General features: G+C 38.4%; 2 protein-coding genes across 3 annotated transcripts in view; one reads left to right on the forward strand and one right to left on the reverse strand.

The window, feature by feature from the left end:
- Positions 1-1,542: 1,542 nt before the first annotated feature.
- On the forward strand, positions 1,543-5,624 carry stoml3b (stomatin (EPB72)-like 3b). The gene is made up of 7 exons (XM_042432320.1): positions 1,543-1,692; positions 3,532-3,635; positions 3,752-3,824; positions 4,006-4,088; positions 4,227-4,430; positions 5,109-5,243; positions 5,401-5,624. The coding sequence occupies exons 1-7, from the start codon at positions 1,629-1,631 to the stop codon at positions 5,587-5,589; spliced, it is 852 nt and encodes a 283-aa protein (XP_042288254.1). The 5' UTR covers positions 1,543-1,628; the 3' UTR covers positions 5,590-5,624.
- Positions 5,625-7,756: 2,132 nt separating this feature from the next.
- The window catches only part of mtus2a (microtubule associated tumor suppressor candidate 2a), a 38,648-nt gene continuing 33,697 nt past the window's right edge, over positions 7,757-12,707 (reverse strand). For both annotated transcript variants that reach the window (XM_042432318.1, XM_042432319.1), the window contains 7 exons: positions 12,144-12,358; positions 11,902-12,007; positions 11,735-11,808; positions 11,004-11,102; positions 10,673-10,792; positions 10,433-10,533; positions 7,757-10,314 (listed from right to left, as the gene is read on the reverse strand). In XM_042432318.1, coding sequence (XP_042288252.1) covers positions 9,885-10,314; positions 10,433-10,533; positions 10,673-10,792; positions 11,004-11,102; positions 11,735-11,808; positions 11,902-12,007; positions 12,144-12,358 — 1,145 coding nt within the window. In that variant the 3' untranslated portion in view covers positions 7,757-9,884. The remainder of the gene's footprint in view (positions 10,315-10,432; positions 10,534-10,672; positions 10,793-11,003; positions 11,103-11,734; positions 11,809-11,901; positions 12,008-12,143; positions 12,359-12,707) is intronic.

Here is a 12,707-nt window from a genome sequence, read left to right on the forward strand (position 1 = left end):
ATGCCTCGGGCCATGGCTGCCATCGGCTGCCATCGTCATGGAGGCATAAAAACTTTGTTCTCTTTCTATTACAAAGACAGATAGACATGCAGATCCTATCACTGGAGGAAAGCTAATGTGTTTAAAGAATGTAACAACCATCATCTATCTAGATCAAAAGATCAAAAGAGGCCAAACAGTCTGATATGTTGTGTATTTAGGTTTAAAAAAAACAAAAAAGCAAATTAAAGGGACATCCTCCTGAACAGTATGAACAAAGAAAAGGTTAAAAGTCAAGGTTCATAATTAGACTCTATTAACAGGATAGTTGTTAAATTTGATTAGTTGCAGCCTCAGAAATGACAGGAATTGAATCTATTCTGTTGGCTGTGGTCATCATACACCGTAATATACTGTATATGCATATATGATACAATTCTTCCAACCCACTTACAGTCCTCTTTGCACTACATGGTGCTTATCAATGGCATCAGTGATATTGCTCAATACATGTGGTAGGTCATGAGACAATTAGTCATGAGATTACAATACCTAGTCATGAGATCTTCTTGGAAAAATTTCACTTTGCATTTTTTCCATTCATACTTTTATTACTCTATTAGCTGCTAAACCAAACCTATTAATTGAACATGTGCAATGCAGAGAGCTTTTTTTTTTATTATACACATGAAAAACGTGTCTTAAAATGTGATACATTTCATTTCAAGGCACATCTTTGATTTTTGTTCAGCATTTTGTAACAGTTTGTCAGTTTCTTCAGCAGAAGAATTAAACATTTTGATCCCAAAGCCGGCCGACTGCTTAAACCTTTAATTTGATTGAAACTTAAATTCTATAATTACCTTTACAGTAAGTAATGTTAAGAATGATTTCTCTGTTGAATATTTCACCTTGCTAATCATTCTAAAAGGAAACTATATACTACAGGTGTATATTTTGTTTATTGAAATCAACAAATTATAGAAGCCTACCAATTCAAAAAATGCTGGATACGCATAACAGTTTTTTTTCTTTTCTTCCTTTGGTTTTTCTCTTTCTATGTTCTTTTAAAAGGTCTTGTAAAGTACTAAGTTAAACCAATTTCTGCAGACACCACGGAGCATAGTTTTAGGTTTTCTACAACAAGAAGAATTGTATTAAAATTTAAACGTTAATCCAGTTTAACAAAGTCAAGAGCTAATTTTAAAATTTCCACATCAGGCTTTTAAATAGTTCCTCATTCTCTGAAGTGAAATGAAGGGAAGTACGGCATTACATTAAACATTTCAAAATAAGGTTTCATAATATATGCATTTAACAATATCCTGTATTAATCTATGTATTACCACTATTTCAGATTACTTTTATGTGCAACTATGCAAGATATGTTTTTATTTTTATTTTTTATTGCAACAGACTGAACATGAAACATGATTTTTTTTCATATCAACACTGAGATTATCCAGTGACCTGTTGATTACATGCTGATTTTACTTTGTTGATGATCAACTTAACCACACCTACACACCTTCTCTGAGCTGCCTTTTGCTCTGGTGTTACAGCTTTAAAAGGCTGGTGACTCCCTCCTCATTAGGCACACTTCAACAAACTCTCTATATCACACTTCCCCTCTCAGTTTCAACCAGCACATGGAAATGGAGGACCAAATAGAGAGCCAGAAGAGAAGAGGAATAAGCAGAGAAGACCTAATATGTAAGCTAAACAACATTTTCTACTGAGCTTTTTAAAATGTTATTTAACTGGCTGTGTTAAATATATAAAATATTAAAATATTGGTTAATATTTAAAATACAGCCCAGTCTGGTGTTGACACCAGACTGGCTTAAAGATCAACAAATGAGTTCTTTACTCTTCCCTGAACCATGGCTTCCATGTTGACATTGTCAACAAGCTATCAGACATGGGAGCAGGAGTGTATTATGTATGCCGTATATAAAGGAGCTTCACCTGTGCAGGTGGAAAGCAGCCACAGAGGCTAGGGCATAGTTTAAGTCCATCACCATAGAGACAGAACTCACATGTCACTGAGATAAAGAGTCCCAAAAGCATGTGACTATGAGTGTTTGTGTGTGTCTCCTTTTGTGTGTCTGTGTGTGTGTGTGTGTGTGTGTGTGTGTGTGTGTGTGTGTGTGTGTGTGTGTGTGTGTTCGCGCTCTGTGAAGTCAGGAGGCCAAGGAGAACTGTCATGTTACACGGTTTGGCTTGTGCGAATGTTCCTTAATTTGGTTGTAGATAAGGGCTTGTTTTCATATCAGAGTTTTTGCAGCATAATTGTTTCCCAGGTCATTGTTATCAGCAACCTGTTGGACAGGATCATGTGATATACAGCAGATAGCTGTGTACACATATCATTTACATGCATCCACTTTCAAATAGGTCTTTGTTTGCGAGGAAGTTCAAATCAACAAAACGTGAATTGGGTGAACAGATTATGAAGGAATAATTTGTTTATTGTCCCAATTAGGATTTATTCAAATGGTAGAGTGAAGTTATTCCAGCCCAATAAACAGATTGATCCTTGTGTGAATATGTTACTCACCAGTCAACATACATTTACATACCTCGGCATTGTTATATGCCATTATAATATATCTATGATTATATTTAAACAATCCTAATAAACTCTTAACCAGCATACACATGACCTTGCCCGATAACTGTCATAGATCATGTGAAGCGGTGGAAGTGTTATGCAAGGTTTTGTAATTTGCAATCATGCACCTTTATAGCTTTGCAAACACTGAAATTTCCTTTAGTTCAAAAACAGGAAATGGCATTTTGTGGTTTTACCTAGAAAAAGAGAACAGTGTCGCTTGTTATAATAGGAGAACAAAGGAAATGATAACTTAAAAAAGTGGCCATGAAGCTGAGGCTTTTTGTAATTAGCTTCCTCTGACAGTGTAAGACTGGAGCTCAGGTAAATGCACCTTTGATATGTAAGAATATGTCTCATGGAAAGCTTGTCTGTCTATAAACATGAGGCTAATACCGTGACCATGAGGGATTTAATGTGAAATTGAACTGCTTTGAAATAAAGACTGAAATACATTCATCTGAGCTGGAAACTATGACACAGCAGATGACACAAAGACCCTTCCCTCACTTAATGACTTCTTTTATTACCACAGCGCATGAGTAAATATTTTACTGTTTGCACTGGGTGTATGACAGTAACTCTGTATGTAAACTCTGAGTTTCCCTGTGTGTGAACTATCAGTGTTGGATCTAAGATGAAAAACTGAGGTACAATCCATTGATATATTATAGTTATAAATTATGTTTTTGAGGACAGTGCTAATTACTAAATAAAGATTTCCCGAAGGACTTGTTTGTTTGTGTTGTAGTTACAAAGAGTCAGAGGAAATCGCTTCCATTTTCAGCCACATTTTTCTCACCTTCCTTCAAATGACGCAAACCTGCTCACACCTCATACTTTGTAATGACAAGGAGTGTTTGCTCTCTGTTTCATGTTTGTTTTAAGAGCTTCACAGTATTTTAAACTCTGTTGTCTCTCTGTGTCTCTCTCTGTAGCTGAACGGACAGGGTCTTTGGGATGTTGTGGCTGGTTCATATTCATACTGTCTGGCATCTTTACAATTTGCCTCTTCCCCATCACCATCTGGTTTTGTCTGAAGGTGAGTGAACTTAACAGATGAGCTCAGTGTTTTGTGAGGCAGTAACCTTATATGTCCTCTATTGAAAATTTGAATGTGAATTTTGACTGATTCACACTTGCTGTCTGGTCTTGCAGATTGTTCAGGAATATGAACGTGCAGTCATCTTCAGACTAGGCCGCATCACAGACAGGAAGGCTAAAGGACCAGGTAGAAACATGAACAATCTATATATTTTCATATTTTTATACCAACTTTAAAAAAAATGAATTAATATCATATCCTGATTTGGGGATGTAATTTTGTAACTGTAAAAAAAAATAAAAAATAAAAAAGTAAATTTTTCTTTTTCCTTCCAATAAAAAATGATCTTTCTTCTGTTCATCCAAAGGGATTTTCTTTATTTTGCCGTGCACTGATACCTTTGTGAAAGTGGATCTGCGAACAGTTTCCTTTGACATCCCACCCCAAGAGGTACGCCTGGCACAAACAACAATGCAAAGCTGTTGGGCGAAATGCTCTTTTACAGCATTATGAAACGATTTCATTTCAAATATGTGGACACACGCACACACACACACTTATCATATGTCACATGTATTTCTAATCTAGATCCTGACCAAGGACTCAGTTACAGTTTGTGTGGATGGAGTGGTGTACTTCCGGGTCAATGACCCCATCGCCTCAGTGGCCAACGTGTCTAATGCTGACTTTGCCACCCGTCTGCTGGCTCAAACCACCCTCAGAAACGTCCTGGGGACCAAGAACCTGGCTGAGCTCTTGTCTGACCGTGAGGGCATCGCCCATAGCATGCAGGTACAGCATATTCAACCTTAAAGTACCTAATTTTTCACTATGGTCAATTTGACATTTGATTGTGATGTGGTTGCCTTTTAGATAATTACTATTGACTGAATCGTCTGATCCATTGTATTTTGGTCATATAGGCCTCTTTTACATCACTGGGATTTCTTTTGACACTTTTTGAGACTTCACAAAGTGTAAACACACATCTACCTTGAATATAGGAGTAATTTGTTCATAGGTGTTGCTGTGCTGTTTGTGAAGAACAATAATAGCAAAAGTTGTGAAAGACATTTTGTGGTACAGTTTTTCCACATGTACAGCACTAAATAGACACTATTCAGCAGTTACTTGACTTAGGATTTATCTACAAAAAGAAAAGAAACAATTACATGTCTAATTTTTGTTAATCAGAAGTTGATTACCTACCACTAAAAGTTAGGCAGACTTCCTTATGAAATGATATATATTTGTATTCTTACAAAAATTTCCAGCCAAGATGAGCTACATGGATGTATGTCTTGGTGTCCTTGATGTTTCTAGCTTTATTTAGTGTGTGGATACCCTATGTCTTTTGTATAATGATAATGATATAATATTTGTCTCCAAATGCACCACATGGACTGATATAATGAATAATATATTGCATGGTTAGCTACAGGTGTAAACTCTTCTTCTCATCTTTTCCAGACAAACCTGGATGAAGCCACAGACGCCTGGGGTATCAAGGTTGAGCGTGTGGAAATTAAAGATGTGAAGCTGCCAGTTCAGCTGCAGAGAGCCATGGCTGCTGAAGCAGAGGCTACACGAGAGGCCAGAGCCAAGGTCAGGATACATATAGTGTTATAAGAAGATTTACTGTAAAACATAATACGCACACACAGAAAGAAAAATGCATCATTTTGGGACAAATTTCCAGGTGTTTACTTTTAGGCTGGTTATTGTGTGCTGGGCTAATCTCCCTTTATTTATCTGCCAATAGGTGATTGCAGCAGAAGGTGAGATGAACGCATCTCGTGCCCTGAAGGAGGCATCCCTCGTGATAGCAGAGTCTCCGTCAGCCCTGCAGCTTCGCTACCTGCAGACTCTCAACACCATCGCAGCAGAGAAGAACTCCACAATCATCTTCCCCCTGCCCATGGATGTCCTGTCTCACTTCATGCGGAAGTGAGACATCAGTTCAGTTTGCTGGGTTTAAAGAAAATTTTTAAAAAAATTGATGTGGTTGAGGATTATCAGGATGCAAGATAATGCTATTGCTGTATGGTCGATATTTTTATAGATCGATCATAGTCTATGGTTTATATAGTCAAGCTGTGATTGGGCCAGAACTGCTAACCAATGTGATCTGGATGAAATTCACAGTAGTCAGAATAGTTTACATGTCTTTAAAAGATTTAGGAGACTGCTATCATATATATATTTTTAAATGACATAATGAATAGAGTTTTATTGTTGATATTTTATGATGTAATGTTGATCAGTTGCATGTTTTGATATATTAAATGTAAAATGTGTAAAGCTGAACTGTGTTGAAGTTTTATTCTCAGTCATATGGTTTCCATATTGTCTGCTCCCAGCTGTCTTGACTCATACTCTAATAGTGTGGCCAGTTTAATGTTTTCACCTTACAGCATTCTTCAAAACCCTCAGGGCTTCAGGTTATTTATCTATTTCATCACATTTTTGAGATGTGCGTGCCAAGTGCCAGACGAAAGATCTTTGGTCTAATGAGATTTATAAAGGTTTTTAAAAATATAAGAATGAAAATGAAAGCATTTGAAAAAATAACAAAAGTAAAAGGTTATATAAATGATATTTTATGTTTTCAGTCTTGAAGGTCAAAGTGTCCTTACAGGAGAAAGATGGAAAGTTTGAGCATAGGATATCTGATGTCAAGAAGATCAATATCACCAAACTTGTGATCAGCTGTTAAGTAAGACAACACTGTATCTTGAATACATGTGGCTTCTATACGTGAATGTAGGGCAGGACTTATCCTGAAATGAAACGTGTGCATCACATAACTTCTCTTGAATATTTTTAATAGGTACTGTGTTCTCCTCAAAAAGTACAAATGAGAGCATCAACATACTGTGTGTACATTACATGTTGAACTATCTCATTCCTCAACTTCTAGGCCTCCTATACGCTACACTTACATTTTGACCATCACAATGCAGAAGAGGAGAGAAAGAAGAGAGAAGGAGAGCGAGAAACAGCAAAGACAGAGAAAACATGCTTCTATTACTTTGTTGGTGCACTAAGACACAACTCATGTTGTAAATGTATTTACATTCAAACATACAATCAGTGCCAGAACGAACAAATTCAGTAAACATTGTCTCTGGACCAAATCCACAAGGGGTAATTGTATAGCTTACCTCCACAAATTCAAATTCTAGTGCTGAAAGCCATGGAAACATTTGCTATGACAGCGTTTTAATATCAACATGGATGTTTCAATCGCTAATGAATTAATGAATTAGTTAAATCACTCATATCTCTTGTGGGGAGGCTCAACCAAGTGCTACATATTAAATGGCTGCTACATACTGTTCAGACAAGAGGTCCGTCTATATTTAACAAAATCACATGATTGACTTGTATAAAATCATTACATTTTTGACATTCAGCGCATAGTGAGACACAGATGTCCACAGGACACATTGAAGGGTCATTGCAATACCAGTTTGTAGTTTAGAAATCATAGTCCATTCAAAGGTGAAATATTAATTTAGCTGTCATTTGTAAACAATAGTTTTTGTTGCATTCTTGTAGACTATTTTTTTTTTTGCACCTGAAGTGACCTTTAGAAGGAACCTGCAGAATCATTCAATGACATATAGGTGAACTGTCATCCTAAACACTTGTGAAAACACAGTAACTTTCTGACTGGTATGTTCTTACAATTGATCGTTACCCACAGACATTCTCAAAATCATCAGTGTGGTATAAAATTGTTGAGAATTGAGATACATTTCTCAAATCATATGCTGTACTTGACATTCTTTTGTTTAAGAGCATTTAACCCTGTGTTCGCATCATACAAAAAAATCTTGAGGATCCGTGAAAAGATTCTTTTTTTTTTTTTTTTTTTTTTTTTTTTTTTTAAACTTTTCACAACCATCAAAAGTGCTGGTATAGCAATTTTAACATCTACTTAAAAGTTTATTACTGGAAAAACTGGCAACCCGGAAATGTCATCCTTTACATGCTGGTAAAAGTTTACATTTACTCAACCTGCAACTTAACAGAACAAGTGACCTGGGCACCTGCGAGGAACTGACACTCCCAACCCCCCCCCCCCCCCCACCCCCACCCCCATGCATCTACTTAACAATATTACATTAGTCACTAATCCTATCTCATGCCTCCAACAGCAATGTTGCTGTAACCGACAACAGCCAACACAGCCTTCATTACCCTCCTCCGTTCTCTCTATTTATTTACAGCGTCTCGTTTTCATGTGTACACTGAACAACTTTAACTTTGTTTTTGTAAAGGACGCCACACGTGTGCGAGTAAATCACTGACTGTATAGTAGTCGACTTGGTCAAAGCAGCTCCAGATGAACGATTAGGACCCTGAGGGTAAGTTTGTCAGTAGAGTACAGTACAGGAGGCAGCTATGACACACTGTTATAAAATAATTCTTCTTTTTATATACCAAAAGTTGGTTTCTCTATAGTGGAAAAATTATCTTGGGAAATATCTTGAAAGTGTATTATGTCCTGTAGAGAACCTATACAAAAGAAAATTCTAATCTAAATTTAAAAAATAATTCCCTGAATGATTCATTTTTACACACCGAGAATTCAGTGTAATTTGCAAAAGTTTAGAACATAAAAATCAATAAAAAGTGTTGTTCAGATAAACAAACCAGAAGCATCAGAAGGAAGCCTCTGTGTATGCTATATTTTTGTTCTATGAAGAGGTTAATATGGGTTCAGAAAGGGCTACACTAATCTAGTACATCACAAAGAGGTAAACAAAGGGTTAACCTGTGTTTTTTTTAACCTACATAGCTTATAGACCCAAATCATGTGATAAGACAGTCACGCTGAACACCACCTATGTATCAGGACAAGTCAAAAACATCCACAGTCCTTTCTCCTGGGGTACATCACATATTCCACTTGTGTCCCATAGGTGATATTTTCAAAGTTCATCATTCATTTCCTTCATACCTCAAGCATAATAAAGAGACAAATCACAGCAATAATAACTTTCACATTAAGACTGGAAGACTTTCACGGCACATGCTTGCTTACGTAGCAAAATACATGTAATAAATAAATTAAATAACATCACATTTAAAAGAAATCCACAACAACGTTTAAAAAACAGCAAGTCCTGTGCTAGGTTTCCCCCTTAAGCTTTGAGCTCCCTGGTAGCTGTGTTTTGTTGTTGTTGTTGTTGTTGTTGTTGTTGTTGCTGCTGCTGTTGAGCCACAGACACAATAGACTGCACATTCCCACTGAGGTAAAAATACAAAATGGCAGACGTTGTTTTTGCAAGTTGACCTGAGGGATCCCGCAAGTGAAGAGTAGCTTGTGTGGCGAGACGCTGTACTGTAGGAAGACCTGGCAAGGTTTTCAAAAGACTTTCAACATGAAGTCCTCTGTGTTTTGCAGATAAAATGGCTGGGGTTCCCGGTAGGCTTGTCCCACACAAGAAAAAACTTTCAGCATTGAACTGATTACAAAATGTTAAATATACCTTGAAGATGCTAAGAAACATGAATCCCTCTGATTTACAAACCAATTATTAATGCAAAGTCTAATATGAAAAAAAAAGTTGGTCGTTCTCTGCTGGTGAGACGGTGGGACTAAGTATAAGGCGCTTTGTTTGGGATTTTTTTTTTTGTCCAAATGAAAAACAAAACCGTTGAAAGACGATTCAGGTCACGACTCAGAATTATAACTCATCTTTTAAAAGAAACTACTCCCAGTGGGAGAGAAAGTATAGCTTATTTTATCGAGGACATGACCGTGTTTTTAACTCACCAGAGAATTGTGTTCTGGTGACGAGCGAGTGCTGCCGTACTTTCTGTGTGTTTGTTTCTATCTGTGCGGGACTCATGACTGTCCATGCAGGGGAGGTTTAACTACAATTTGACACTATCTGTGCCATTATCATACAATATATACATTTCAAGACTGTATTAATACAAAAAACTGAGCTGCAGTCATCTACCTTCATTTTCCCATCATGTATCTGTGTGTACAACGTTGTGTTTCACATGATGAACACCACCTGCTGTAGAGGCTTGAGAAATAAGTTCAAGCGTCTTTGATGCTTTGACTTCACTGTCTGTCAGTTTGTCCTGTAATGACTGGAGACCACAGTCCTTCTCCAACATGTACAATAATGCCATTTACATTCAAAAAGGGAAGAGGGAATGAAGGAAATTAGAGAGAATGAACCAGAAAATGAAAAGAAAAAGAAAGAAAGAGATGTGAGTTTATCTCTGTAAAGAGCTGAAACAAGCGGGTGAGTTACAGCGATTGGGGGACGCTCTGTGTGTGGGTGTGGCTGGGCCGGGGGAGTAATTGTGATTGCTTGCTGCCCTGTGAGTGGGCGTGGCTGGCCCCGGGGAGAGATTTTGATTGGTGGCGGCTCTGTGGGAGGGGGAGGAGTATTGCGCCTGCTGGGGACAGCCGTAGCAGTGAGTGGGGGAGTCGCAGCCTGCCACAGGTGAGGAGGAGAAGAGTGGGGACGAGGGGACGGGGGAGGCAGAGAAGGAGCGGTGCAGTGGGGAGGAGGAGGGAGACATGAGGGGGCTGGTCTGGAGGCGCCACAGCAGCTCCTCGTTGTTGCGACTCAGCCGCTTCTTCTCAGTGCTCTCCTTCTCGACAGACTCCTGGAGGTTGGCGTTCTCCTCTGACAGTTGCCTGCAGGGGACACCAGTGCAGAGACAGCTAATGTTAGCATAAAGCAGGGAATAAAATGATAAAGATAACAGCATTAATGATAATGATGATGCCTTATAATGATGACAACATGTCTCACCTGGATAGGACTAGGTTCATATCAATACGAGCCTTCAGATCTTCATTCTGCTGCTGCAGAACCTGGACCTTCTCTTCGAGGAACACATTCTTTTGGGCCTGCTCAAAAGTAGAACACAACCACAGCGCAATCTTTCATTCACCAGACATACTGACAGTGTGTATCTAGACCAGTATGCGTGTGTGTGTGTGTGTGCTTGTGTAACAGTGGTGGTGCTGGAGACGGTCTATTTGAGCCTACCACTTTCTCCAGGTCAGAGATCTTCTTCTCTTGCTGGTGTATCTGCTGGTTCTTCATTTCCACGACCTCTTTCAAGCTCTTCAGATCCTGCTCAATGTGCTGGTATGGCGCTAAAGCGTCCTATTACAGACGTGTGTGAACAAGACAAAAGAAAGGTAGACAGAAATAGATGGGGTGTAGCACTTTAGATAGGACAATTCCCATTTGGAACATATATTATAAATACTGTATATTCAGATATCTACATTATTTACAGTGCTACTTGGGAGATACATGCATTTATGTAGGTCTACTGTGCGGTTTCTTTGTATTAGGTTATAGGTAAACTCACAACTATCTGTTCGTCCGTGCTCCTCCTCAAAGCCTCTTCAAAGCGTTTGGCTTTATCCCTCAGACTCTGGTTTTGAAATGTGAGAGTATCCACTTGATCCTGAACAAGTATCCACACACAGAAACACAATATCATACATCACCTCAGTACAGATTAGTGTGTGTGGACTAAAAAACTAAAAAATGTTAAATTCCTTCTCCCCTCAAAAATGTGTTTTTCTTCTTGCTACTTGAATTGGCTGTTAGAGCTTCACTGGGCAGAATGACGTATGTGCAGAGCTTGACACTTAAATGCTCTTTTCACATTCATCTGATGAAAGGGGAAAGCTTATTTGTGCTCACTCAAAATCTAAGTTAAAGGGGTATAACCTACAAGCATGATTTGTGACATCACAACTAGTTTGGAGCCAATTCTGGTCCAGTATGCAACTTACACAAGTGTGATGTGGAAACTTGAAGCCTCCAGTGCACAAACACTGACAATGAACTTTACAGTGAAGAAAGAGAGATTATGTGTTCAGCAGTTAAACTGTTGAAATTGAAAATATTTGCATATTCAAAGATTCTGGATTTTTAATGAAGGAGAAAGAGTAGATGCATTTTTAAGAATTTCAAACCAGGTGATTGAACTTGTTTGTGGAAAAACCATATCAGACACAACTTATTATTTATTTGTATGTCTTAAAATATGTCTGGATGAGATCTTTAAGTATTTTCTTAATGGAATCATACCTGTAGAGAAAGCCTGAGTTTCTCAAAATCCTCCTCTAGAAGCATCTTCTGTTGCTCATGAGCTTTCCTTAAGTCTACAGACAGATTCAGACACACAATAAGAAAGAGAGTCGATGTTGTGTCTAGCAGTGCTGGGTGTCATATTATGTTGAGATATACAATCATACCTCTCATGGTACGGGCGTGCTCCTCATGCAGTGTTGCCATGGTGATGTTATGCATGTCTCTGAGCTCCTGAATGGCTGCCTGGTGGTGGACTGTCATCTCCTCCACCTAACACACCAACACACACACACACACACACACACACACACACACACAAACACACACAGAGAGCAAGGTTATCTAATGACTGATCAGATTCAATGTGAAAGATTAAATCTCATCGAAGTTAACATGAAACAGTCACCTGTTCCTGTTGCTGAGTCCTCAGCTCCTCCATCTCTGACCGATGCTCCGCCTTCAGGTGTTCTGCTTCTGCTGAGTGACACTTCCTAAGCCCCTCCTCCACAGCGGCCAGCTCCGCCTCCTGCTGCAGCTGCAGTTCTTGCAGCTCTCGCTCAAATGCCACCTCCAGCGCCGTCTTTTCGCGATGGAGTCTCTCCCATCGCATTGAGTTGGAAGCTATAAGTTTGCGAGTGCAGAATATTTGAAGTTTTACTGTATATTCATGACTATCCATACTGGGGTCAGGTTTAATTCACTTTCATTCTAGCTAGATAAAAAAAAATCTAAAAACAAAACTTCCATTTGGGAGTCAATGACATGTCATTCATCACTTTTTCATTCAGAGTATGATGTATTAATCTCTTAAAAATAAAGCTGAATGATCAGTCTTGTGGACCTTTTCAAAACAAATCAGTGTTTTTCACAGAGGACGTTTTGACTTGTCACAGACAAGCATACCATATATAATAAATGAATGATGGCTGAACAAACAACAATTGAACAAAATGATTTGGGTTTCAATTTA

Source organism: Thunnus maccoyii, chromosome 13 (genome assembly GCF_910596095.1).
Source record: "Thunnus maccoyii chromosome 13, fThuMac1.1, whole genome shotgun sequence".
Classification (NCBI taxonomy): Eukaryota; Metazoa; Chordata; class Actinopteri; order Scombriformes; family Scombridae; genus Thunnus; species Thunnus maccoyii.

Bases quoted from the DNA above. Each gene is read 5' to 3' on its own strand.
- stoml3b (XM_042432320.1), top strand. From the start codon at position 1,629: ATGGAAATGGAGGACCAAATAGAGAGCCAGAAGAGAAGAGGAATAAGC. The intron at 3,636-3,751 runs GTGAGTGAACTT...CTGGTCTTGCAG, and splicing joins CCATCTGGTTTTGTCTGAAG to ATTGTTCAGGAATATGAACG. The intron at 3,825-4,005 runs GTAGAAACATGA...GTTCATCCAAAG, and splicing joins CAGGAAGGCTAAAGGACCAG to GGATTTTCTTTATTTTGCCG.